The sequence below is a fragment of the Bactrocera latifrons genome, unplaced genomic scaffold (genome assembly GCF_001853355.1).
Source record: "Bactrocera latifrons isolate USDA-ARS-PBARC rearing strain unplaced genomic scaffold, ASM185335v1 scaffold_132, whole genome shotgun sequence".
NCBI classification, from domain to species: domain Eukaryota; kingdom Metazoa; phylum Arthropoda; class Insecta; order Diptera; family Tephritidae; genus Bactrocera; species Bactrocera latifrons.
The window spans coordinates 258,577-285,614 of NW_017534764.1; the positions used below are offsets into that span (position 1 = coordinate 258,577).

The 27,038-nt window shown below is 33.4% G+C and overlaps 1 protein-coding gene and 1 long non-coding RNA gene across 4 annotated transcripts in view; one reads left to right on the top strand and one right to left on the bottom strand.

Annotated features, from left to right (window-relative positions):
* The window catches only part of LOC108965042 (homeotic protein ultrabithorax), a 138,893-nt gene extending 131,584 nt beyond the window's left edge, over nucleotides 1-7,309 (bottom strand). For all 3 annotated transcript variants that reach the window (XM_018927209.1, XM_018927208.1, XM_018927207.1), the window contains exon 1: nucleotides 5,344-7,309. In XM_018927209.1, the coding sequence (XP_018782754.1) occupies nucleotides 5,344-6,091 (748 nt within the window). In that variant the 5' untranslated portion in view covers nucleotides 6,092-7,309. The remainder of the gene's footprint in view (nucleotides 1-5,343) is intronic.
* A 572-nt stretch (nucleotides 7,310-7,881) lies between these two features.
* LOC108965038 lies at nucleotides 7,882-26,652 on the top strand. The gene is made up of 3 exons (XR_001993076.1): nucleotides 7,882-7,920; nucleotides 12,641-12,929; nucleotides 26,221-26,652. It is a non-coding gene; the product is annotated as an uncharacterized LOC108965038 (long non-coding RNA).
* Nucleotides 26,653-27,038: the final 386 nt, after the last annotated feature.

The following is a 27,038-nucleotide window of genomic DNA, read 5'->3' on the forward strand; positions in this document are numbered from 1 at the left end:
AGAAGGTTTCAAGCCCGGAGCATACTCTTGTACAACCCCCAAAGGTGATCTAGTCACCGATGCAAAGAGCATACTTAAATTAAATAGGGGGAACACTTCTCCAGCCTGCTGAATGGCAGTGAACGCGCACGGCCAGGAGAAAGCGAACCCGATTCCCCAATCGATGACGATGACCAGATGTTCCATTGCCCGACAATGAAGGAGTTCGAATGGCAACTACCTGCCTGAAGAACAGCAAAGCAATAGATTGCGAGCCGAGCTATTCAAACACGGCGACGAAGAACTGATAAGGAGCATGCATCAGCTTCTTTGTAAAATATGGTCGGTCGAAAGCATCCCAAACGATTGGATTTTAAGTGTGCTATGCGATGAGCTGTACGAGATATATGACGACATTGACCTAGTTCAGCGAATTAAAAGACAGCGGCTATGCTGGCTAGGTCTTGTTGTCCGAATGGACGGAAACACTCCAGATCTGAAGGTATTGGACGCTGTACCCGTCAGGGAGAGGAGAGGAAGAGGAAGACCTCCACTCCGTTGGAAGGACCAGGTAGAGAAGGACCTGGTTACGCTTGGAATATCTAATTGGCGCCACGTAGCGAAAAGAAGAAACGACTGGCGCGCTGTTGTTAACTCGGCTATAATCGCGTAGTAAGCGGTGTTTACGCCAATTAAGAAGAAGAAGGAAGTTTAGTTTTTTGTTTTTTTTTGTTTTTGTATATAACATCATATAGTACATGCTTGCATAAAACGATTTTATATGCATTAACCCTTTTTACGACCTCCTATCATATTGTATTTAGTGCCGATTTTTTCTCTTTTCTTGTCAAATAATTTCGATATGGTTATATTAGCTTCAATTAAGTGCGATAAAAATATTATAGTTTGCCAATCAAACCGATTCAACACAATTTTGTGTCCATTCGTGTTTGATAATGTGTGGTTCACATAAATTGTACCACAGGCACAAAAGATGTATGTGTAATCCTCAAAACGTTCAAAATTAAAAATACTAAACTTAAAGGATATAGTATATGAGAATAACGGTATTAACTTACTAAGAATTAATTATTAAAGTTCACTCTGGCGATTTTATACCCTTAGCGCTATTTATTTTAGCCAATACTTATGTGACTCCTTTGCGGAATATTTTTATAGCTTCTTAAAAATGTGAAATTTTGGAAATAATTTAAATTTGATTCGGTGTGCATAATTCTACTAATTCATAACAATTAGAGTTCGTCCGACTTCTATTCCATCTGAATTGATTTTCCTATGATAAGTTAACTATGAATGCGAATACTATAATAATTAAAGTATAACAATATTCGTAGCGTAAACACATTAATATGCACATAATTAATAACCTGACCAATAAGTAGTCTACCCACACAGTCGTGCTGTGCTATCGGTTGTTGTYCGCTGTAGTATTTGAATTGCTTAACGTTCATCTTTATTATTAATGTGAGAATTTTAAAACTTTTTAGTCTCACTTACAACATTGGGTTTTTAATTAGTTATATTTTACATTTTAAACTTTTTTCGTTGCTTTAGTTACCTTCTTTTGGGAAATTAGTTTAAGTCGTAGATTACAAATCAGTATTTACATCTCACGAAAAAAATTTTCCTTCTTTCATAATTTAAGCAAATAATTATTCGAATAATACTCCTAAACTGAACCTTCTCTACCTAGGAGTACGTATTCATAAAACCGCCCTATATTAAATTTAAGGTTGAACTTTTCGAAAAGTTTAGTTGTTATTTTATATATGTATGCAATATGGTATGTGCTGAAAAGAATTTGAGTTATTTTCCTATCGTACTGAATTAAACTATAATACTGTCAAAGGTACTTGCCATATCAGTTATTGGTCTTAAAATGACACCACCTCTTCTATATTTGTTATGGTTAAACCATGGTTTGTAACATTTTCAGTATTTCAAAGGAAGGCGATGGGTGCAGCATTTTTGAGAAGACACGTCGATCCTTAGGACAAATCCGTGAATAAATAGTTTTACCACACGTTAATGAATGAATTGAATGTCGAGATCAAAATTAGGCCCACAACTTTTCAGCTCATATAGTACATTCAATATACTAACGTTCTAAAAAATGCAATGCAATCGATGTGAGGCGAAAATTATATTGCTCATTGTAATTTTTTTCATTTACTCAGAAAATTTAAATTATTTTCGAATTCAAAATTCAAAACCTAAATTAACCTTCACATTTAATAAGCAATGATATCCAAGCGATCAGCAAGTTTTGTTATATTTTACATTTATAGTGATCCTCGAAATCAAAGTGAAGAAAGAAATAAAAGAAATGTTACAAACATTCACAAAAACTATAAAGGAAATACAGATAGTAGCATTTTAATTTATATGAGAATTTCGCTAAACTGGTCTTGATGTGAAGATGCGAGACGATAATGTTAAGCGTAACAACCGCAACCGCGTATACTAAAGTTGTAATTGAAGAGCAACCAAAGGGAATACCATACGCACGTCTAAAATACTGGTCGGGTGGTCACAACCACTGAAGCTTTGGAATCAATAGCCACACTTCAACCACATTCGATCGAATAAAGCCGTAAGCATACATGTGGCTTACGAACGAGGTGAAGGGAAATATTGTGAGGTCTTGTGTGCGTCCGACCCGTGTCAAAACATGCCATAATATGCTAGACACCTCACACAACACGTAGGATGTTGATTACGTATCCCCAGATATTTCTGCATTTAGCGCAAAATAAAACCAAACAGACGGACAAAGTTCGGTGAAGTTATATGCATGCAAAAAAAAATATATATATATATAACCAAAAGTGGTGACCATAAAGCGCTAGCAAAAAGAAAAACTCAATGTATAACGTAAAACAGTTTGTTTTCAATGCTAAAACGATATATTAATAAACACAGACCTACTAAAAAATTCCGAACTCATAATATTTCCACGCTTCTGCTAGCAGATACTGATTTCTCTTCAATAGAATAATTAATCGCAGGTTTGGTTCTAAAATCAATCGTGGTGAAAATGTCTTCAACACAGATAAGAAATAATTTCTAATTAGACCAGTGAAGTGATTTCTGCAATGGTTTTCTTTACCAGTTTTTCCGAACTTGTGAGACTCGTTGGATGAAATCGCAGTTGATTTCGTATCGTAAAAACTCCAATATGTTCAAAGGTGGTTATTAWCTAAGCACATAGATATTTGGAAGAAATATTATCGTAAAAAGATAATTTTCTTCATCCAATGTGCTCGCGTCAAAACCTCCTAATCTTCTCCAGCATCTTAAATTTTTATAAATGTTTTTTTTTTATTTTTTTAAAATATATAAAACATATATGGCGGGAAATCAACAAATTGATTAGTGTGTGATATAAATATAAATTAGGCACTATTTATATAAATSTATTCCGATTGGTTAACAATACGTACTTTTTATTAAGACCATTTTCACTAAAAGATAGGATTAATTATGGCAGTCAGATTTTGTGCGTACATTCAGAATGACGGAAATTAAAAAAACGAAAAACTTTGAGTATGTTTTATATATGCTCATTGAACAAACATTTATTTATTAGTTCATTTGTGAGCCTCCTATTATAATATAATTTTTTAAAATCTTGTCCATTGTTCTTGCTTAAAGCTAGGTGGAATGACGATAATTATTATATGAAGTATATGGGAGTTGGTGGTAAAATCAACCGGATTTTATCTATTTTTGCCAATACGGCAATACTAGGGTTTCATTAGGGTACCTCACATACAATCACATATGCGATAGTCTCTCGGAAATCTTTGTGTTAGGTATATGCGAGCTAAGGCAAGTTTTGACGCGATTCTACCCATTTTTTACCAAAGAACACGAGTATCAAATTTCTTAAGGATATCTTTACATTTTTTTAGCATGTCATAATTAGAGAAAATCAATTGAGTAGAATATTCAAGAGGTCAAGAAATTTTATAAACATTTCAAAATTATAAAGAGTTAAGAGGAATTACGATTGCTTAAATTGATATTAAAAAAATTGAGCTTTTTATTTTGTATGCCAAATCAGAATAAATTAAATAAACTTATACCGTTCTCATATGCTTGTTTAAAATATAATACAATAAATAATTTTTTGGTTCTTATTGATATTAATAATTTTTATAACCACTAAAAAGCATTGAGCTGTTTCACAATATATAATATAACTTATTTATATATTCATTATCTGTACTACCGCAGAGTTATCGCAGGAAATGTAATCTCACATACATACATTTATTTGCCCTTTAATCTGTCTTAGGTAGTTATTGCTTAAATGTATTCTGAGTTTCTACTTTGAAGATTGGTTGTTTCTTTGATAATGAATTTGACGACAAAATATGGGCAAACTAAAAATGTTTTAAAAAATACCACCAAAGAGATGTTCATTCACAAAAATTTTAATTTCCCCAGGAAATTATTGGGCAAAATCCGAGCGCACATTTGTTAAATTTGGTACTAAGATCAAAATACTCAAAGGGAAGGCCAATCACTTGTTGTTTATCAGGCTTGTTAAATGTTAATTTTTTTTTGAGATTTTGTTACATATTTGTTAAAAATTATTTGTTAAATGGTTCACAGGTTAAGGCGATAATCTGCACCAAAAGTAGTAGTTGGTTATTATTGCTTTATTGATCACCCACAGGCCGCACATCCGACGGTGTTCATAACATTGCAATTATCATAATATTGTTTACATTACTAGTATAAGTGTACACCTCTTTGAACAGTTGTGTTGGTAAACTTCGAGTTATTTCTGTGGCTTTTCCCAAAGAGCTCGTAGGTCTCTGGCTAAAAAAATGGCTCACTACAAAGTGTTTTTAAAAAATTTAAATAAAAAAATTTAAAAATCATCGGGGAAATTTATAAAAGGTCTTACGTGCAATTGAGATAAGTGCTTACACAATTAGCAAGTAGAGAATATGTGATAGTATATTAAAACAAAACAACGCTAATTTTATTTGAAAAGGTAGCAGTATAGTTATGTCATTCCGTAACCATCACCTTCGAAACTTTGCCGTAACTTTACTTATTAAAATGAATTAGAATGGTTTTAAAATTATAGCCCTCTTATAGGGACTTAACTATTCGGGGACAATTGTAAATTATATATATCATCTACAGCTACATTATGAGTATTTAGCTCAATATATCATAAAGTTTTAATATGTTTATATTTCTTTTTGTTTCATTAATAGTAGCAGATATTATGAATGTATCAGATAATAGTTAATTTCTTTTAATTTTCATTTAATAATCACATTGCAATGTTTACATATTTTAATAAAGCTTCGTGCGTCCTACCTGCGATAGCCATCCACGGGTAGAAAGTATGATTGGTGGCTTGATGTAAGCTACTAGCACTTTGAGCCGCTGCCGCCCCAGAAATTGTGCAATTTGCATTCCATGCGGTTCCTGCACCGCCAACTCCTACACCACCGCCAACACCAACACCGCCTACGCTGCCAACAACTCCAGCGCCACCTTGACCGGCACCAACGACTCCACCACCAGTTCCACCACTTCCGCCACCACTGCCACCTCGATGGCTTACCGGGCTTCCACCTGAAGTGTCCAAGTATCCACCAACACGGGAGTCTGGAGTGCAAGCGGATGGACGCACTGGCATGCCACCAGCAGGATTGTTCTGTCCATTATTATTTGACCCGTTAGAACCACCGCCTGAGCCACCACCACCTCCAGAACCACCACCGCCACTCGCACCATTCGCACTGGTATTCCAGATATCTTTATAACCATTGACTACGGAGTCGGCTTTGATATTAAGACAGTCCTGTTTGTAGGCGCCATCACTGTAAATTTTGTTACAAGCCGCTGTTATACTTGCGTCGTAGGGAGAATCCTGTGTGGTGCGTTGTAAATGATGATTGGCATAAGGCGACATGCCCAAAGACAGCGGAAAGCCACGATAAGCGGCTGCGGCCGCTGTAGCTGTCTGATCATGGTGACCTCCAGTACTCATTGTCATACCGGATGTCTGATGCGGGTGGCCATAAAAACCAGCCGAAGCCTGTTCAAAGTAGGAATTCATACTGCCAGCGGTAAGAATTTTGGCGGTTGTAGTGTTGTCTCGGGAGAAAAGCTAAACCTGATTAGGCTTTAGCTTTGGTTGGAGTCACTTGCCGTGGTAAGGTATTTTTGCTTAGTATTTTATTTTCAAGAGAAGTAGTATGTTTGGATTCACTTAATTTCAAATTTCGGTCGTTTGGTTTTCTACAATAAGTTCTGACACAAACCTACATAATCCCTTTGAGTTGTCATTTGTTTTAGCATAATTTTATTAAATTTAATTTATCTCATTTGTGTATTTTTTTTACCAAAATAAACGTGAATATTATAATAATTGCACCAAAAGTTATATCACGGTTAATGTCCACTCGTAATTGATGTTGTAAATTTTATTAATTCCATTTAATTTGATTACTGTTTCTATATAAACCACTTTCTATCACCAACATTTTTTTTTATTGTTTGCTCTATAAGTTTGCACTTTTAAAGTTTGTATTAATKTTATTTTCCTAGTTCACAAATATTTGATATTTTTCACAATGCATACTTTGTCAAAAACAATTGGCCAACCCGGCTCATAGAAACGTCATCAACATAACACTACGAACGACAACCACAATCAACACAATAATCGTTAAAATAATAGTAATAGCGACAATAATAATAATAATCAAATTTATTAGCGTCAATGCCACCAAACCGAGATTTCGTTACGAACGCTGCCGCAGCTCTGAACAACTGTCTAACTCACTGCCTGACTGYCAGACGACTGTTGCTGTTACTACTGCTGCCGTTTGCGTTTTCGTTTGCTGTACAGACTTTTAATCGTCACTACCGCGATTCTATATTACTCTAATTTGACACTACTACACTGCACCACACTGAACGTCGCAGCGCTTTGATATGCGTTGCCGCCTTACGATAGCGTTGTGATAGTAGTCCGATAGCGAAATATTCGCCGAATCAAAACGCTGTCAATGGTATTAAACCGCTGCCGTCGTTGTCGATGTTTTCGGTGCTGTCACTATCACTATTGTTTTTGCTTTTGTTATTTCATATTTTACCAACTAGAACTGTTTGAGTATGATGGCATTAGCTGTACTAAATAGTACCAAACAGTGAATCGAACGTTAAAAGACCACAAAGGCAATAACAATAAATGGTGATAAAGTGGATAATAAAACAATGCGCTCGCCTGCTGCTCCAATCCGAACCGATGCCATCGAGCGAATGTGCCATCAAAATGCCAGTTTGTTGTATTTTGACTGACGTCGATTACGTTTGCAATATACCCAACAACGACTAGCACGACGAAAGCGATGAAACGGCCTAAACCATAACGACAATTGCCACAGCGACGATGATGACGTCGACGACAGTGAGAGAAACAGCGAGAAACATGCACTCTGTTGTGCTGTTGTTGAGCTATTCTGCCGCTCTGTTGTGGTCGCTCTGTTTTCGTTCCACCAACGAAATATTAATGAGGAAAAGAAAGGCAACACACTGTYACCACCACCACCATCATAGAGATAAACATTTATCAATACCTCACCACTTCTACAACAACACGTATGGGAACAAAACTCAGAGCGCTGAGAGGATCAGATCGAAGAAATTTTTAACTGGGAGTAGAATCGAGTAACATAGGGTTGAACGCATAGGGTATATGAGAGCAGGGGCAATATATATATGTACATATACATATGTACTATGAGTATAAACATACTTGAATAAACTACCATAGCTATGTGGAACAAAGGGCTATGATACTTCTTTCGGTTTAATTCATAATGTTATCAGTTGAGTTTGGTTTGGCAGTTGATAAGGACGTGTAGAGTCGAGAAGAATGATGTAAGAAAGTTAACAATCTATAGCTTGTACAAATAAATTCAGTCTTCTGTAAAATTTACATATGTGCAAAAATTATAAGTATTTTTAATAATTTATTCCTACTCTTATGACACTGCGCCCTTAGTTAAATTAATCGCGAACTCTGCAAACTGTAAGTGAACACACACCGACAAAGCGTATTCGTAGTTCTGTAAATATGCATGAAAAATAGTTAAAATGCCGTAATATTCTAGAAGCATAAATTCCATGACGAGTTCGAGCGTCCCAGCTTTTAGGCTCACTCGATGAATTCTTTACCGAGACAAAACGCAAACCTGAAAAGCTGTAATTCAAACTGGTTGAAATGAATTTGTTGTTGGTTAGTTATTAGAGCCGCCTCCTCGCCTACATTTTGAGTTATTGCTCATTTTACTTAGCAACGAATGAACGAACAGTGATTCAGGGTGTGAGTTGTTGGAGACAATACCAGAGAGACGAGTAACAGTTTGAAACGAACACGCTCGAACGTCATTGTGTTTGAGTGGAATATGCTCCTTTAAAACCTATTTGTTTGAGCGAATTCGTTAACTATTATTTTAAGTTTGAGTTGTAGAGAAGGATTGCAATTTTTACAAATGAGAATACAGTAAATAAGTAAAAATATGAGTTAATTGTTAAAGTTTATAATTTACAATAATTCCAAGATTCGTTAAATACCGTGATTCTAGCGCAAATTACTAAAAATTAAACACACAAAAAATATAGATATAAACACTACATATTCACTTTGTTAGAGTAACTCCATTCCAATTGTTATACCTACATATGTAAAAGAAAAGAGTCAACTAGAATAACGAAAATAAATGGGATAAGTAAATATAAATGTGTATGACCTATTTAATGGTCAGGACACATTATTGTTAGAAAAAGATGTTCACGAAGCTTGATTAAGATTTCTTAAAAATATACCAATATTTAAATCCTGAACAAAAAGAAACGTCGGAGACCTCATAAAGTATTTATACCATAGAACGAGTAGCTTTATCAATTGACAATTTAATAGCTAATATCTTGTCAGTTTTAAAATTAGTAGGATTTTAAAGTTACAGTCAATTCAATAAAAGAAGCTGTGCGCAATCCTTCCGTTTTTACAAAAAGAGAAAATACAATTTTTTTTTAAACTTAGAAAAAAAAGTTTGAATCTAGTGTTTTATATTTTGAACATTTAAATATTCATTTTATCCATATATAAAAAAATCGATTATTTTTAAGACATTCTTTTTAGTTTCTATATGAAATGCACCCGATAAAGGGTATCATAACTAGCGCCTAAACTAAAATTCACTATTGTTTTTTTTTTTTTTTTATAAAGTCCACTCGAGACGCTGAGGTCCTCATATTCATTCATTGGTAGGTTAAAAAGGTATAGTCTAAATGAAAGGTCTGGTTGCAGTCCGATTTGGCTTACATATACATATATAGACTGTAGCATGATAATATATATTAAGTAAATGTTATGCATTCGGATTTGTTGAACAGTTATTGCGATTTAGGTTTAACATAAAAGTTCACAGGCAAACCTGCACGAACTAAATACTACCCGTTTTTTTTTTTAGAAAGTTATCACAGTATTTGTACTTTTGAACTACCCTTAATGGGGGGAACGTGGTTATTATATCCATTTGTGACTTAAGTTATCGCTCGTACGTACGGATAGACAAAAGACAGAAGGCTAGATAAACATCCGAAAATCAATTTGGTTTGGCCATTGAGATCATTAATTTCTAAAATTACTCCCAAAATGGAATTTGGAAAAACAAACTTCTAAAATAATAATTATTGACTTTACAGTATTGTTRCAGAATATATTTTAATACTTAGGAGATAATGTATGGCCAAATATTGGAGCAGCATAAATTTTATTTTCGCTAAAATCCTCAAAAGTACCAATGTTGGTTGTATGTTATATAGTATATGTATATCCACAATTTGAATACGATCATTCTTCATTTCTTTACATTACCTTTCCACAGCTTTCATTCTCACCTACTATTCTCCAACTCAAAAAAAAAAAAAAAAAAAAAAAAAAAAAAAAAAAAAAAAAAAAAAAAAAAAAAAAAAAAAAAAAAAAGGTGAGGACAGAAGCCGCGATTTTAAAATACAATTCATAGCAATCACATTTATTTAAGTAGCTATCACAGAAATTTCAGCCTCATATCACCCTTAGCACATATCCACACATCACAAAATTAAACAGTGTACTCTGTTTTGCATTCGTAATAATTTAATCAAACAGGTGCCGCTTAATTATACATATTGTTGTTCAAACAAACAAAGAGAAACAATGATTGCTTGCAACTCAAAAAATTAACCTACAAAAAACACTGCAACGCCGCTGCCAATCTTAAGCGTACTCGTATTCAGTCCTCTAAGTAAAAATATAAATACGAATCGAATAAATTCTATTCATTGTTCGTTAACTGGAAGATTTTGGCTATTGAAATTTTCTAACATCAAGTATGTATACACAAGTATATAGATATATGAAAATAGATTATTTGGGGTGGCAGTGGCGACGCCAATACGGCAGCCGTAGTTGAAATGGCTTTTGATCTTTTTCGGTTATAGTGCGCGGTCGGCTGTTTTCTGTTTGTATTTCTGGGTTAAGCGCCTACTTTCGCGCAGCCTTTGATGTTTATTATGGAAGCGTCGCGACGTAGTCAAGAGGCAGGAATGACTGTGAATGTGCGTATGTTTGTCGGGTGGTCGGCCATCAACTGATGCTTTATTAGCTTAGCAAGTGTYGAAATGCGATTTGTTGTAGCCGTTAAATGTAAACTGTTGCTAATGGCTAATTAAACAGTGGGAGTGGCAATTGAATTGAGTTTTATCAGATTTATGCAGCAAATGTGAGTATCGCCGTTAGACTGTTGTGATGTGTGAGAATACTGAAAAAGTAAAGTAAGAAGAAGATAACAACAACAGTTTACATCAGCTATGCCCAATGTAACATCGACTTACAGTATGTTATAAAAGTATTTTATAATTTTTAAGTGAACAAATTAGTTGATTTTTAAAGTTTTTAGGCTTAAATATTTTTGGTTAATTTTAATTAAAACGAAAGAAGTGATAATACTGAAATTATAAACGAATAAGTATTTATTAAATAAAACAATAATTAGTGTTTATTTCATATTTTTGGAAAGCAACAAAAAATTAAGAACTTTAATATTCTTTAAAATTTTTAGAAAAAAACATTTTTTCGAACTCACGTCTTAATTAATTTAAAAATTTTATATTTTGACTCGATCCCGCCCCGTTAAAAATGATCTGTAAGATCCTATTGGGAAGAGGCTCCTAAATATTGATGTCAAGTGAGTAAGACACATACCGCGTCATTTTGTAAATGGAGTTTCCAGTATTTGTTTTTTGTATTTGCTTAATATCATATCAAATTAGTATCCAAAAATTATAGTTAGCACGCATCATATTAGCACATTACCTCGCACACGACAACATATAGGTATAGTCGTTCCGACTGATAATCCTTCTCCTGAAGATCATGTAAATAATAATTGTATTCATGGAACTTTCCAAATTAATTTTTTTTGTCTGAAAGGAAACTGAAATTCTGAAGATAAAACTGCATGTACTAACCTGAGTACGCAAATTTACAGCACACTTTTCGACTTAAATTAACAGAAAATAACAAAAACCCTATAACTGTCTAATCTTACTACACACTTTATTTACCAGTGATTGTTCAAACAAAGGTGAGAAAATCAGAAAATAATCTGAAGCAATTGTATTAGGCTGATGAAGGTGTGCAAACCTGGTGACGTGCAGTGTATATACGCTTCGAACATGAAAACATAATTAAAATATGTAGATACATCTTCGTTATTAGCCAATAATGTAATGTTTATGTAAATAGATCAGTCATCATTGAAAAGAAATCCCATAGTTGAGATACATACATTAGTAAAATTTCCTTTTTTATAAGATAAATTTGTAGCTCTGCACAACCCTTGCTTGTTTAGAAACTTGCTCTATTTTTTATATTGAACGTTAGAAAATTACTAAATGATACTTTTCCTAATTCTAATAATTTTGATTTATTACTCATAGTACACATAGTAAATATTAAAGTACTTCGGAGATATAGTAAGTTACACGACGTTATAACTGTTATACAACTCTAAAATATTAACTGGTAAATTAGTTTAATATTTAGACACTGCAGTTTTAACGAGAATTATAGAAATTGATAAATTTAAATGCATAGTGGCGCGGATCAAGCATAGCATTGATAGAATCGTTCAAGGTCTTAGAGAATGTATAATGGTATGATAATTAATACATAATATTATTGAAGAATAGTGAACCCACTACGGAATATGAATTATTTTATCATTCTTCATGTCAATTTCCCAGGAGGGAAAAGGGAACAATTAATATCACTATATCTGCAAGCTAGGTAAGAGAAATCTAAGGCTTAGAAATATATATTTCAAACATTCCTTATTTTATTTAAAGAATTGCGCGAATTTTTTGAAAGACTTCCATATTTATATCATAATGTTAAATTTTAAGCATGACTGGAATTGAAATGGATTTCAACATGCTTGATATTTCAAATTGTAGTCATGAGAATTTCAAGAATAAATAAAAAGCATATAATTTAAGATGATTTTATGTACTAATGCCATGATATTTAGCGAAACATTCTTTTTCATTGCAGTAAAAAATATATCGAAGTGTTGGCTTTTCGAATGCGGTTCGGACTAAACATTTTTTAGGCTACACCTTTCAAATGTTCCTCTGTTTTCAAAAAATACTAACCAATGTACTGTCAATTTAATTAATCGTACATCGACTCACGATATTTCTTGTTTGACAGTTTAGGTACCAGCATTCTTCTATCATTGAACTCTGAGTAGTCACTACAGTAGACTTGGTGCGAAACCGATCCATGGTCGAATAACCGACTCTGCAGAGCGTATGTGTCGACCGAATAATGTAAGCAGCGTGTAAGTACGATGTCTCACGTAATCTGAACCATTAAATATATTTGCTCGATTTACAATCGTTGTTCCGCAGTAAGTCTGTTCGTATGAAATGGAAACCCAAATTATGTATAAATTTAGATAAATAAATAATGTAAGGGTGAACTACAAGAAAAGGTTTCCCCCCCCCCCCAAAAAAAAAAAAAAAACATCCGTTATTTAATATTCTTCAGTGTGTCCGGAAATATTAGTAAGCTTTAAAGTGTCTTCAATATTATATGTGATTATATGCCGCTTACACTATTTCGGACTAGTTTATGTTAATATATAATATAAAAAGTATAAAGCGTACAGTGAATTTAACTTAGGATCCAAAATGGGTAATAAAGTTGTTAACAATATATTCGCAGAAATTTAGATTTAATTATGACCGACACTGGCATATTCAGTGTTACAATCACAATATCAGTATTTAAGCAAATTTAAGAGCATTTATTTAAATATTTCTGTCCCAAAATGCAACAAAACTATACAGCAGTCCCAGCAACACGCAAGCGGAGCGATTGTCACTTGTCGTTGATAACATGCGTTTGGATTAACCAATTACAATGCAATTTTAATTTGCAACTTCGCGCAATTTTATTATGAAAATGGCTTTATGGCCTCTGTGGTGTATGTGAAATCAACAACTGAGTGACTACAGATAAGAGAACAGTCACGCTGACTTACGTGCCAATATGCGAACGTCCACATACAATTCTCAATATTGGAATTCTACATACATATATCGAGCATGCAACTGCGCCCACGTTCATCTGAATGTGCACTCGCGTAAGTATTTTCTGGGCAGCCAATCAATGATTTGAGTGGTGTTGCGTTTTCCACTTTCCGAATATAATGGAAAATATAGTAATGATACTATAACGATCGCAATAATAACAAAAGGTACAGAACAAGTTAAAAGCTTTGGGAAAATGTGAAATGAACCATGCAAAGTGGTAGCCATAGCAGTAACGGATTTAAGTTCTTTATTAACACTCTATAAATCACGAGACGAGGTGTTGATGAGCTCCTGCCGATGCCGTTATCGACGTTGGTGGTATTGATAGTTTTGTTTAGTTGCTTGGTAAATACATGTACATATATGACACTCGCCTTTGCGAGCGTACTACTACATATGAATTGTAGTTGGCTAGTGCAGTGCAGAGATGTTGACTCTTGTCCATTTTGTACGATAGCAAACTCTGTATAACGTTGCCGAACAATAATAAATGCTCATCATAATTCAAAGCATTGATCATAGCAATCGTTGCAAACAAATAAAGGCATGCACGAGTGCTGCGGATAGTGGACTAAAGCTAAGCGTATATACAACAGCATAAGACTGTCAATATTGAAAATAATTAAGAGCCAGCAGGTTACTCATGGAATGACAAATAGTTGACGCTTCATTGGCATAGGAACTATGGCGGTTGGTGTCATATATGACAATTTAAATGTTCCTCTACTTAATTTCAGGATACGAAGAGAGAAAAATTGGTAAGCGCCACAGTTTTAAAACACACTTGTACATAAATACAAATACATGTTTATGTAAAGATGTGCATTTGGTTTTGATTTACAATCATTTCACAACTCAAAGACATAAAACACTTAATAAAACAGTAAAGGATACTCGTGGAAAACGAATAATTTGCGCCTTTTTTGCGATGTTTATTGTTCGATCCATTCACCACTCTAGCAACCAGTTGCTAAAGATTATTATAGGTTTGAAACCTAACGGTTGTAGGTATAACCTAAAACTAAGCAAGATAGATAGAGGGTTTTACAAATTTATAAATGATCAGGTTGACGAGAAAAGTTGAAATCCAGTTGTCTGTGCGTCTGTTCGTCAGTGCAAGCTGTAACTAGAGTAATATCGATAATTTTGAGATAAGTGTAATTTGGTATGTCGTTTCTTTAGAACAAAAAAAAGTCGAGTTCATAGACGGGYGTAATAACATATAAATTGCAATAACTAAGCTCAAAATTAAGTTATAAAGCTGTTATTTAGTGCAGAAAATTCAGTAGCAAGGGCCATCTGTGGGCAAAATTTTGTCAAAAAGTGGGTGTGGTCCCGCCCTTTAACAAGTTTGATGTTCATATCTCCTAAGCAACTTAGGCTACAGCAACCAAATTTTCTGAGTGCAAATCATATAAGAAGCTCTACCGACAGTGCGAAAATGGTTAAAATCGAAGAATAACCCCGCTCAATCTCAATATAACACATGCGAGAGACATTAAATTCTACCACATAGATGGTATAAGAGAGCTTTATTGAAAACGGCAAATATTTAGATCCCGTGCGTGTTTTATTCATAACAGTGTACCTTTGTGCCTAAAATGGCTAATTTTAGCGAAAACTTGGTCTAGCTCCTTTATAACTAATATCAGGATTTTCGAACATTCGGATGACTTTACTCTATATAATTGGTTTTACACCTTAARTATTTTCCTGATTCCTTGATTCTTACAAGTTGCAACTGTGCGGCTGCTCCGAACTTAGCCCTTCCTTATTTTTTTCTTGTATGATTTTATAGTTCCTGCCATATTATGACGATCCCATTAATTGATACCTTTAGTCCAATTTCATACTCGTATTTTCTTTTYGAATCTTAAAGTTTTTTAGCATCTTTTGCATTCTCCATAGATTGATGCTTTATCCCTTTCTCTTCTTTAAGCACCAACAAAAAAATCCGATAATAATATCGTCTAGAGTACAATGCTTTGGCAAATCATTTATTTTAAAATTGATCATGCATTTATCCCTGAGTTGATTTAAAAAAAATCTTCACTCACCTCATACAATTAACAATCATATGGACCAAAGCCAGCTGGATGTTTGAAAATCCTGGTAATGATTATATGGAGGCTATTGGGTCAAGGTTTCGCCCAATTGTTTTTTTTTGTTAGGCACAAAAAAATACTGTTATGAGTAAAATACTGGTTCTGGAACTTTCATTGAGATATCTCAAATTTTGGCCGATATATACAGTATAAGGTCACTTGGAGCTTCGAAAATTGTCAGAAAAGGATTGAGTAAAAATTTAAATATCTTTTTGAAACTTGATATGCGATCAATATGAAAGATAACAATTGAAATTCAGAAAGGTAGGAGAATCCTTTTCTAACAATTTTCGATATATTTCGATATATATCGATATATATATATATATATATATATTTATATATATTATATATATTTATATACAACCTTATATGTAACCTTATATTTATTTGTAGCAAAGTATAAAGGAAAACGAGAGCAAATCTCATAAAATTCTGGATAGTGTCCGGAATTGGGAGCACAAATCCTCTATTCAAAATCGAACTTGTACCCATGGCAACAAAACCACTATAGATCAGTGTTATCGCTCAATTCTTAATTTTTTAGGTTGGCTAACATCAACGAAAGTTCAACTGAAATTAGTTGAAGTTTATAATACCAACAAAAAAGGTAGTGTTGATCTGAAATTTAATTGATTCAACTTCACTTCAACTTAGTAATGTTGAAACCAGTAATATTGTTAAGTGTTAATCCTTTTGAATATGAGTACTTTTTTAATAAAATGATCTTAATAATTTTCAAAAATTATAAATTTTGTTGTTAAAGCAAAATAGGCTTAGAAGGGGTAAATTGTCTCGGGCCGACCCCGTATTGAGTAACCATTAGCAATATAATTTCATCTATATAACAGCAGGATGTATAAATAATTTGCTTTGGTCAATTCGTTGATATTTTAGTTCTCAAATTATTCGTTAATATTCATACATTTCTTACAATATTTACTGCGTAAAGAATAATTGTCCTGATTTACTTAAACGATGTACAATCATTTTCCGCAAAGGTTTAATTTTCGATTCAAATACAACGTTCATTCCATATTACATTACAGTTCCACTTAAATTACAGTTACAAAATCATTTACCGTGTGTTTCTTTACTGAATTTTATGTAACTACTGTCATCGCACCCTTGTTTGCTTCTGCTATCAGCTCTTACCTTACCAACAAACTTTACGCATTGTAGCTCAATTCTCAAGTTTAAGTATATTAGTAAGAAATCCAAAGAGGATGCCCGAAACGGTAGATTCAAAGATTTTGTGCAGTGTGACATGAAGTGGCTGAGTGTATTAGGTAACAAAATTTTTACGAGCTCATTATGGCTCATTTCGGCGATTGTTGTGATCCTTTTATGCGCCATCGAATGACTCTGAAACGGTTATGAGACTATTTTGTCTGTCGCTACTGCAACACCCCTGTCCGCCGCTATAGCTTCAACACATTTAGTCGGTTACTATTTGTGTTGTTTTTGTTATTGCTCCTCATACTTTTGCTTGTGTTGCTCGGTGAATGGTGTACGCAATGATTTTGTGTTCTTAAAAGGATAGCTAAGTTCRTTTGAGCATAGTTGTGCAAATATTGAATGAAATATACATACATGTACTCTGAGGATGTGTACAGACATTATAGTTCAAATATGTTTGTTGTGCGTAGTTTAAAATATGGTTTTCCAGAAAAGAGCTTTGTGGCAGTCTTTGAATGATTTTATTTTTTGATCATTATCATCTGGAAATTATGGAAAGCATGGATGGCAACACTTTTATATCTATGTTTGAGAATAAAAATTAAAACCGCTTAAATGTTTTTAGTAGTTGTAAATAATAGAAATTCCATAACGTAGTCGTTAAAAGTGGTTAAATTTTTTAAATATTTATATCATATAAAAAAAAAACATCATAAAGTCCAACATCCTGCACGTCGCTATACATTTAAAATGTTCTGTTGTCGAATATTATTAAAAACTGTCATTACAATCGAATGAAGCTCGATTTGAATAATTTGAGCGGAGTTCTATGGAAAAGTTTTGATGTGGTATTCAAGAGAAATGAATTGAGAACGAATTATCATCGCATAATATAAAATAAAGTTGTTTTCTTCTGTCTATATGCCCATTTGTATGCTTCAATCTTTCAAACTATGCAACAGATTGAGATAGTGATTGAAGAGGAAGGTTTATATGTATAATAACACCCATTAAATCGTGGAGAAATACTGTTATTTTTGTGGTTTCTAATGTGATGTGTTAAATAAATACATTTTTTCCGCTTACATTGAAAACGATGGCTGAGCCCTACGAGCTGTACCAAAATAGTGTATGGGATGGTATATGTCCATCTCTTACGGATATTCCACAATAAAACTTTTGGGAATTTACTTTTTACGACCTATAAAGACTAAAATTCGAAGCGATTTTAATTCTTATCCAATTAAATACCTTAAATACATTGTTGATTTAATATAGATCTATATGACCCTTAACTGAATATGATTTGAATTATTTTCTTCGAAGATATTACGTATAGCACTTATATACGTACAATTTCAAATTTCCTTCCTAGAAAAGAATAAAAATAATAAATTCATCATGTGTAGTCCACTAGAATGACTGTCGATTTTACTCCAGTGTGAAATGATGGAACCATATTTCTGTTGTCACTCAAACACTCCCCAGAATCAGCAATTCGTTGTTTTTGTTCGATTCAACGGTGGATTTCCCTGGTGCAGAGCTAAAATTCAACAGTATTTTCCCCCAAAAAGCAATGGTTTATTTATCACGAAATGCTTTATGATCAATTTATTTGTAAACTAACAAAAGTTACTTTACAAAAATGCTATATCTCATTAACTAATAGTTATAATCTTGCGAATAGAAATCATATACATAGATAGTATTAGTAGTACTAACTATGTATCAACCACAGTAAACGGGTCCTTTAGTACTTTATATAACCTGTTGGTTTGTTAATTAACTAACTTTCTTTTATGACAATAGTTTACGTTGTTCTAAAATCAGATATTGCAATATTTAAGACCCTCTTTCATTTTAACTAAAAAATAAAGGCCTGAGTATATTTTTTATAACGTTCAAAAATAAATAGCACATTTGATGTAAAAAGTATGAAACCGTTAACATGACATTATTCATGTTTATTCGAAGAAATAAGGAAACCCCTTTAATAAGAAAAAAGAAAAGCCATTAAGATACCGGTTTATAAGTAAATTTGTTGATTGAATAAAACCAACTTTTTCTTATAACATTTTGTATTAAATGCAAATTCCGGAGAAATTATTCTATTCCTTTAAACATCATCACACTGTGCTGTGGATTCATCAATTAAATGAACACGTTTTTAAACGATTATTTTATGCAGCTATCAAGATCGAACCAACGAAATGTCGATCGTCACAGGCAAATTCACTAGTCTCTAGACTCCAATTAACGACCTACAACGGCAACAATGTCCCATTAAGTAAAAGCAAGTAAAGTAATAAAAACAGCACCAAGATTAGAGGAGACAGTGACAATAGCGGAAGGAATATCAGCAATTGCAAAAGACAAATAAATCGTAAGTTCGTCGGATAAATGGCCAAAATCCAAACATCGCGAAGCATCGAACTGCAGCCATCTTCTCCGCTCCGTGTTCGTTATGATCAAAACAAATTCACAACAACTGAATTCGTATATATGTGTATAATACTTCGTGGATTGGTCCGTACATTTGACGGATTGATGAATAAGTTGACGGGCCACCGACTGTCATTATACGTGCAACAATTGGGCGTACCACTTGTTAAATGCTCGACGTATACTGGCGGCGGCGCGTGCAGTCCAATTCATATGGGGCTTTATGCCACCAACAGAGTCAGATAATAGAAAAGGCGGCAGAGTCGCTAGAGAAGTACTTGGCACCGTGACRTAAAAGGAGCGAGGAAAGAGAGTACCCAGTTAAGCTAATGGCGTAGAGGCTTGAGTAATGAAAAATAATTGCCGTACCAGACGCAGTTGGTTATGTGTGCTTCTAATTGTGATACAAGTTTGCTTATACTATACATATTGGTTTCATATGTACAAAAACAGGGTTTTTCAATAAGAGTGCTTATTATTAATGATTTCTTAAAAAAACACTAATTGTTAAGGAAATTCAAATGTTTTTAATTTAATTTGAAGTACAATCGATACAATTAAGTTCTGAATATAACGTCATTCAAGTTACGTCCACCACTTCTTCTCCAGCAACGAATACGTTTTCCATTAAACCAAGTAGTATGCCATGATATAGCACGTTCAATATTGGCTTATACAGCTTTAAGTACGTCTGGTTTACTGCTAAATACCATGGCTTTAAAAAATTCCAAAAGAAGCAGTCTAATGGTGCTAAATCACAACTTCTTGGAGTCCATTCATTGAAATAATCGAATCTCCAAACTCTTTTCGCAATAATTCGGTTGTTGCATGTGCTCTGTGGAACATAGCTCCATAGTCGTAGTCTTGTTGGAACCAGACGTTGTCAAAATCAACTTCTTCCAATTGCGGCCTTAAAAAGGTTATAATCTGACTATACCGTTCTCCATTGACAGTAATAATTTCACCAGATTCGTTTCGAAATAAGTGCGGACCAAAAAACACACCAAACTGTCCAATTAAGAGAATTTAATAGTTGCTCATAAATAGCTTGTGGACTTTATTCACACCAGAACTGACAGTGTTGTTTATTCACCACACAACTCAGATAAAACTGAGCTTAATAATATTTATTATTATTGTGATAATAAAATTAAATAATTTGCAAACGTTGTTCTTGCGTATACCGCTCCACTATRAAATTGTAGACATTACTGAATAAAATAAAAAGATTACCGAAAGGACACTTATCACCCCTATTAGAAGACCCGATATATAGGTATAGGTATATCCATTAATATACACTAAAGTAATAGAATATAACTGTAAAAAACAATGGATTGATTAATGAATGCATAGTTAACTAAGGGAACAGCGAAGCACGTGACGCAAAGAAAACAATAGAATATATTTGTATTTCCATTAATGTGGGGGTCTCTAAAGAATTTTAAATGCCAATTTTTTTAAGTTAAGCGCGGACAACGACCAGTATTTTGTAAAACCAAAAAACCTAACAATAAGATACTAAATTCTGTATAACAAAATGGAATCGCCGTTATTATAAGCGGAATAAGCATGCCACGAAACTTGTAATACCCAGAAGGAAGTGTCGAAGACCCTATAAAATATAATATTTACTAGTATAAATAAACGCTCAGAATTAGTGGATTTAGCCATGTTCGACTATCTGTGCATATATATATATATATATATATATATCGAACTGAAATCGAGCTTTTTCTCACAAAGTAGCTGCTCATTTGTTGAAATTACTGATATAGGTCCACTATATCATATAACTGTCATACAAAATGACGAGATCGCATGCTAGCATACAAACTGACCGAAAAAAATCAACTTCAAAAGCTTATTATATTATGAATGTTATTGGTTTCCCTCGCGTTTGCGAACATATTCCCAGAAATCCTCTTAGAAACAGAAAATTCTGCCAAGGAAAATGGATGTATCGACCATCGGTCAATTGAYTGTCTGCTTACAACAGGTCTTGACACAAATTCAGCTGAACAGATGCAAGCGCTTCTGAGTGGCACACGATCATCAACAAAATACAATTTTTACCGATGAAACCGTTGAAGAAATTTTTAATAAGCAAAACCACAATATTTACGCAAAAATTTCAAAGGTTCTGCTGTACACTTGGCCTCCAGCAGTGGTGTAAGGTGACATTTTGCCCCATTTTATCCATTCCAGATACAAACATACAGTATTATTAGAAAGACATACTTTCTAAATTTCTTACAGGTAAATTACATATTCAATGATATCACGAACATATTCTCTCCTAATTTCAATAATATTTCTCGCGGATTGACCATCATTTTCGGTAAAAATGAAGTCAGAGGCCTTAAGATACATGTTGCGAGAGTAAAAAATAATCAGGATAATGATGCTAATTGATCTGAGAGATATTATAATAGATCCAACAAAACCGAAGTAAAATTGATTACTGAAAGTCGTATATTGCCCCCACACTTTTGTTAACATAAGGCCAATTAAAAATGCATAACATTCACAGATATAGCGCCACACCACAATGTAGGATGATTGACGATAATCGCGTGTGAGTGGGTTGTTCCACTTCAACACTATGCTACGAACTGAAATGGCACCGTTTATACTTGCGAGTCGTAAACATATCGTCAAACTCGTAAGGTAATCACAAACGCGAGTTCCACTTTTGCGACTTAGCCGCTACCACCTTAAACTTTGCTAACGCTTTTGTCTTCAACTCACATTGGTTTCCACCATCTCAACTTCGTTACTGGATATTTTATACAATATTTATTTTACGCTTGCCTCATTATGCCAAAACGTGCAATTTCAATGCGCACCACGCCACACTAACAATGATAGAACAGTGACTACAAATACGATTGTGAATTGTAGTAACGGAGTTCAAACCACGACTTCATGTTGACTGTTGCACATTGACTTCCTCAGTAAATACACATCTATATACAAACGTATCTGAATACATTGTAATTATATAACTACCCGTTAGGAAAAATCGAGGTATGTTCATAATCAAGTTTTTATTGATTTTAACTCACTAATGCACTGATTCAAACTATGCCGCCTTAATTAGTAAATATTTTGTTTTAGAAAGTTTCAATTTTTATTTCATTCCCACTTTTTTCTTTCAAAAATCTTTTCYGTTTAACAATTGATAACTTTTTATAGATATTTATACATATATATATATATCTTAAGTACACTTAAATCAAAAAGCCAGCCACAAACAAAGTKTTTTAACTGTGATAAGTGGTTCCTCAAACATTCGAAAGTTGTTGAAAGCCAATTGTGGGCATTTGTGTTTTAAAGTGCCAATTATGACGCCTTCAAAGGATTTCCTTTCTTCCACCCTACTTACGGAAGTTGGCTACCTATGTGAGGTATATACCTTGAGCCACCACAAAAGAGTAGTATATACAAAATAGTCAGACGTCTATCTACATTGCCACTCTCCGAGTATTGTAGAAAAAACGTCCACTTTATCGAAGGCGTTTAATCAGGGATGCCGAAATAAAACTGTTAATGCAAAAGCATAAAGAGTGACAGTTAAATGTCATTGATCGATAAGCTGACGTTCTAAAGATTTCAATATAGATGGTCATGAAATGCATGAGTCGGTCGTAGAATTCCATATCAACCTATTCTTCGAATATCTTACCSAATATCATTTCGAGTCTTTAGATCATAAGATCAGAGCTTTCGGCAGATAAATATAGAGTTAAATGATTGTATAAATTACGTTACGTTATTAAATTATGACCATCAATTCCATTTTAAGGGAAGGACTTTTGAAGCATATGAAAAATTCTTTCGAGTATATATAATGTGAAAGCATGTGAACGTTTTTATATTAATATGTGCAATTAAGCTCGTTATTAATATGCCTGAAAATTCTCATGTTTACTGTTCATATCTAGGGACTTGAAAAGTACCATATTGTCCGTTTACGATAATTTTTGGGTGACTGTCACAATGCATAAAGTGCTAAATGGAAATTTTTCTATTGACTTTTTATTTTACCTCAATTGCCGATACCATTAACAGGGCATTATGAAAATTAATCACAAAATTACTAAATTCAACTATCGTTCCTGCATTTTCTTACTTCAGAATTACGAAAAGCGCTCCGTATTAATGATATAATAGTCCSTACACCATTATTTATTCCTTCCGTTTGGTTAAACACTGAAAAGACAGGTAAAATTTTCACTTTTTTTCCCAATGTTGTGATTACCTATATCACTAAAAGCACTGCTGTCACATATTAATACAACAATTTTAGGGTTATTGCACATAAACGGTATTTAGAATTTATGTCTTTTTTATGTCAACAAACAATTAATCTCACTACAAGTGTTTACGATCAGCAATACTCTTGGCAAAAGCCATAACCAGAAGCCTGTCTGAGTTTTATAGCATTTTTACGACTTAACGCCACTTAGCATTAAACCACAAAATCAGTAAACATCAACAGGTCGCATCTCCCTGATTTTCACCAAACCAACAAATTGTCTCAAACACAGATCAAGCATTGCAACTCCTCTCCTTTACTTTTCAACTCATAAACTAATACCACTCATTTTAAAACAATTGCATCGTTGCCTCGGTCATATCAGAATAGTGTTCATTGGCGAATTTGAGAGTGTGTATTGAGGAGAGATCGTTTTATGCCCTCGAAAGATGAGTGAGTGTAAAGTTAACCACCGCTGCAAATCAGAGGCAACTAAATGTTTTGCCTTTGTACCCTGTCTGCTATGTGTATGCGTTTATTGCTTTTCATTAGTATGTGCGTATATGTGTTTGTGAGGTCGGACCCATTTCATAGATTTTACGACCTTTTTACGATCATCACAAGTACGGCAGTGCAATGTTGTATTCGTGTAAAGCATGCCATATAAAAGATATGGTATTTAGCTTCCCTGACGTACGCATTTTTTATGCCAAAGATTCATCGTTCTTATTTCTTCATTTTCATTGCAATTGTTGCCATAAGGTGATGTTGTTGTTTTTTTACGACGTGTTACAACCATTACTATAGCTCTCTATCTTATAGTTTTGTTGATGTTGATATTCATGATGGTTACGACGTTATGGATTTCATGATGACATTGATGACTTCTTGATGGTTTGTTAATAGCTACCCGTTGTTAATTTTTCACTAGATAGAGAAGGSAGGAAAACGAAAGTAAAAGTATGGTTATGTGCACCTCATAGTTATCAACACCAACAGTAGCATTTATTTATTTTTGCTATTCCTTCTTTTTTCGTCTTCTTAATGATTTGTTTTCATTGCAAGAACTATTTCATTTACAACTAGTACCTTCGCCATTTATAGCGTGTTTAGTTTGAAGTTATTTCATTTATGTATGGCTATTTGCGTGCTTTTATGGTTAAAAAAAATATATATATATGTATATATATAGATGTCGTATGTATATATATAATATTGATATGAAAGAGAAATAACAAGTAAGTGTTTCATTTCCAGAACATTTGTAGGGGTATTTTCCTAAATCTTCAAAGGGAGAAAAACTTATACATTGCATTTTAAAATACCATGTATTAAGACATAAATTAAATCGATATAGACAGAAGTTCAAGTGGAACAGATTTAAAAATGGTGGCTTCTAATATCTTCTTATGATGAAATGGCAGTTGCAACAACTCACTGGGACTCAGAGAATAAGTACCTAAAGTTGAATAATTAATAAACATGTGCAGCAAATGAATAATGGTTTCAAAATGGATATGGACGTCGTGGGTGAAGTGTAATGCAAGAAATATTTTTTTCAAGGAAAGAAAAGAGTGTCAAGTTACAAAATGTATATTTCAGAAAATCTTCATTTATGAATGTATATATGTATGTATTTGAATTATATATTTAACAACATAATTGTACTGGAATTATGAGCAGCAGTTATATACGATGTAAAGAAAGAAGATGAAACTAAATAGTTTTATAACAATTATTTTAAATTTAAGCTATGTTTTTGTAAGTTGCAATCCCTTTGGAGCAATTGTTCGGATAAAAGTGACTATTGAAGAAGAGAAAAATAAACTCAGTTTCAACAGCGGCGCAAATGCATCGTGGTTCAGCCTGATTTGTAGAAGGTCATAATGTACATAAATTCTGTATATTCTACTTACAAGAGTTCTTTTGTTATTTTAACTGACATACATACTTATATGTATAGATATTTTTTTATAAAAATTGAAACCATTTCAAAATACCTAAGTAATTCATAAGTCATAAATATGTGTCATAAAAAATAATATTTCTGCGCATCTGAAAATAAGAGGCATTTCTAAAAATCCTTGAACGCATAACTTCCAATTTTCCTCAGTTCAGTGCCAGAAACCGTGGGTCTTGTAATCTGTTGGCGTATATTTTGAATACAGTATTTTTATAGTGTTCGTTTGAAGGGACAAAAATGATCAGAACTGCATCATAGCTTGCAACGGTATACACGTGTACATAGATAGCTAAGCATACGCATACATATTGTTTGGGCATAGTAATAAATCATAAAAATATTTAACGAGCCTGTTCAAAGTAGGACCCTTCGATTGTTTTCGCAGTCAATGCAAAGCGACGGCCACACTGAATTTGCCCATTACACGGTGGAGTGCCGAAATTGTTTGGGCGTCGATGAGATTTGTCTGCTTGACAACAACAATGTGAAGATATATTATATAGAATATAATTAGAATTGTGTAATTTTACAGCCGCAAAACATGTTCTTTTTTGTTGCTGTTAATATTTTTTTCTTATCAACAGGGCGTTACTATTGTGGCAACTATTGAGTTGCTTGCCTCGACAGTGCTATCCAACTGGTAGGAAATCCGAAATGTAGACAAATAAGCGATAACAAGGCCCAGAAACGGAAAACATACGCCAAAACGACATACATCTATTATTCGTTAAAAAATTGTCTATGTCGCTAAATTGCTCACCTTTGCTTGTGAACGTAAATGATTTATTATAAATACTCTGGTGTGGCGCCACCGATCATAATAAGGATGCCTTTTTAACAAAATTAAAGGTTTTAGTTTTGGGAGAGCTATTTGATTGGGAGAAGTTTTATAAGCAGTCCAAAAGACCGGAGTTATTGGATAAACCAAAATTCGTGGCCTTATATGGAACAAGAGAAATATATACATGCATGCACACTTTTATACATTTCATTTTCTAGTTGAACATCTTCRTTGTTCCATTGCAATAGAGTAAATCATTTATTCAATGCAAAATAATGTTTATTATATTAAGCTAACTAAATTGAATTACATATTTGTCATTACTTATAAATATAAACAATGCCATTGATTCAAAACAATTTTTCATAAAACTTCCAATAGCATTCTTAGTTAATTTCTTAAGAAATTATTCATTTCAAAAATATTTTCAAACTTTTCATACCTACATATATACGGCATTATAAAGAGTACTGCTGAAATGATTTGATCTCTGCATACGAATGGAGCGAAAGAAAAGCAACAATTTGGCAACCAGTTGCATTCCGCAAACCAAAACAAGTTGCGTGCTAAATATGGGATGAACTGTGTCCAGCAATGAAATAAAAGCATTTACAAAAATCG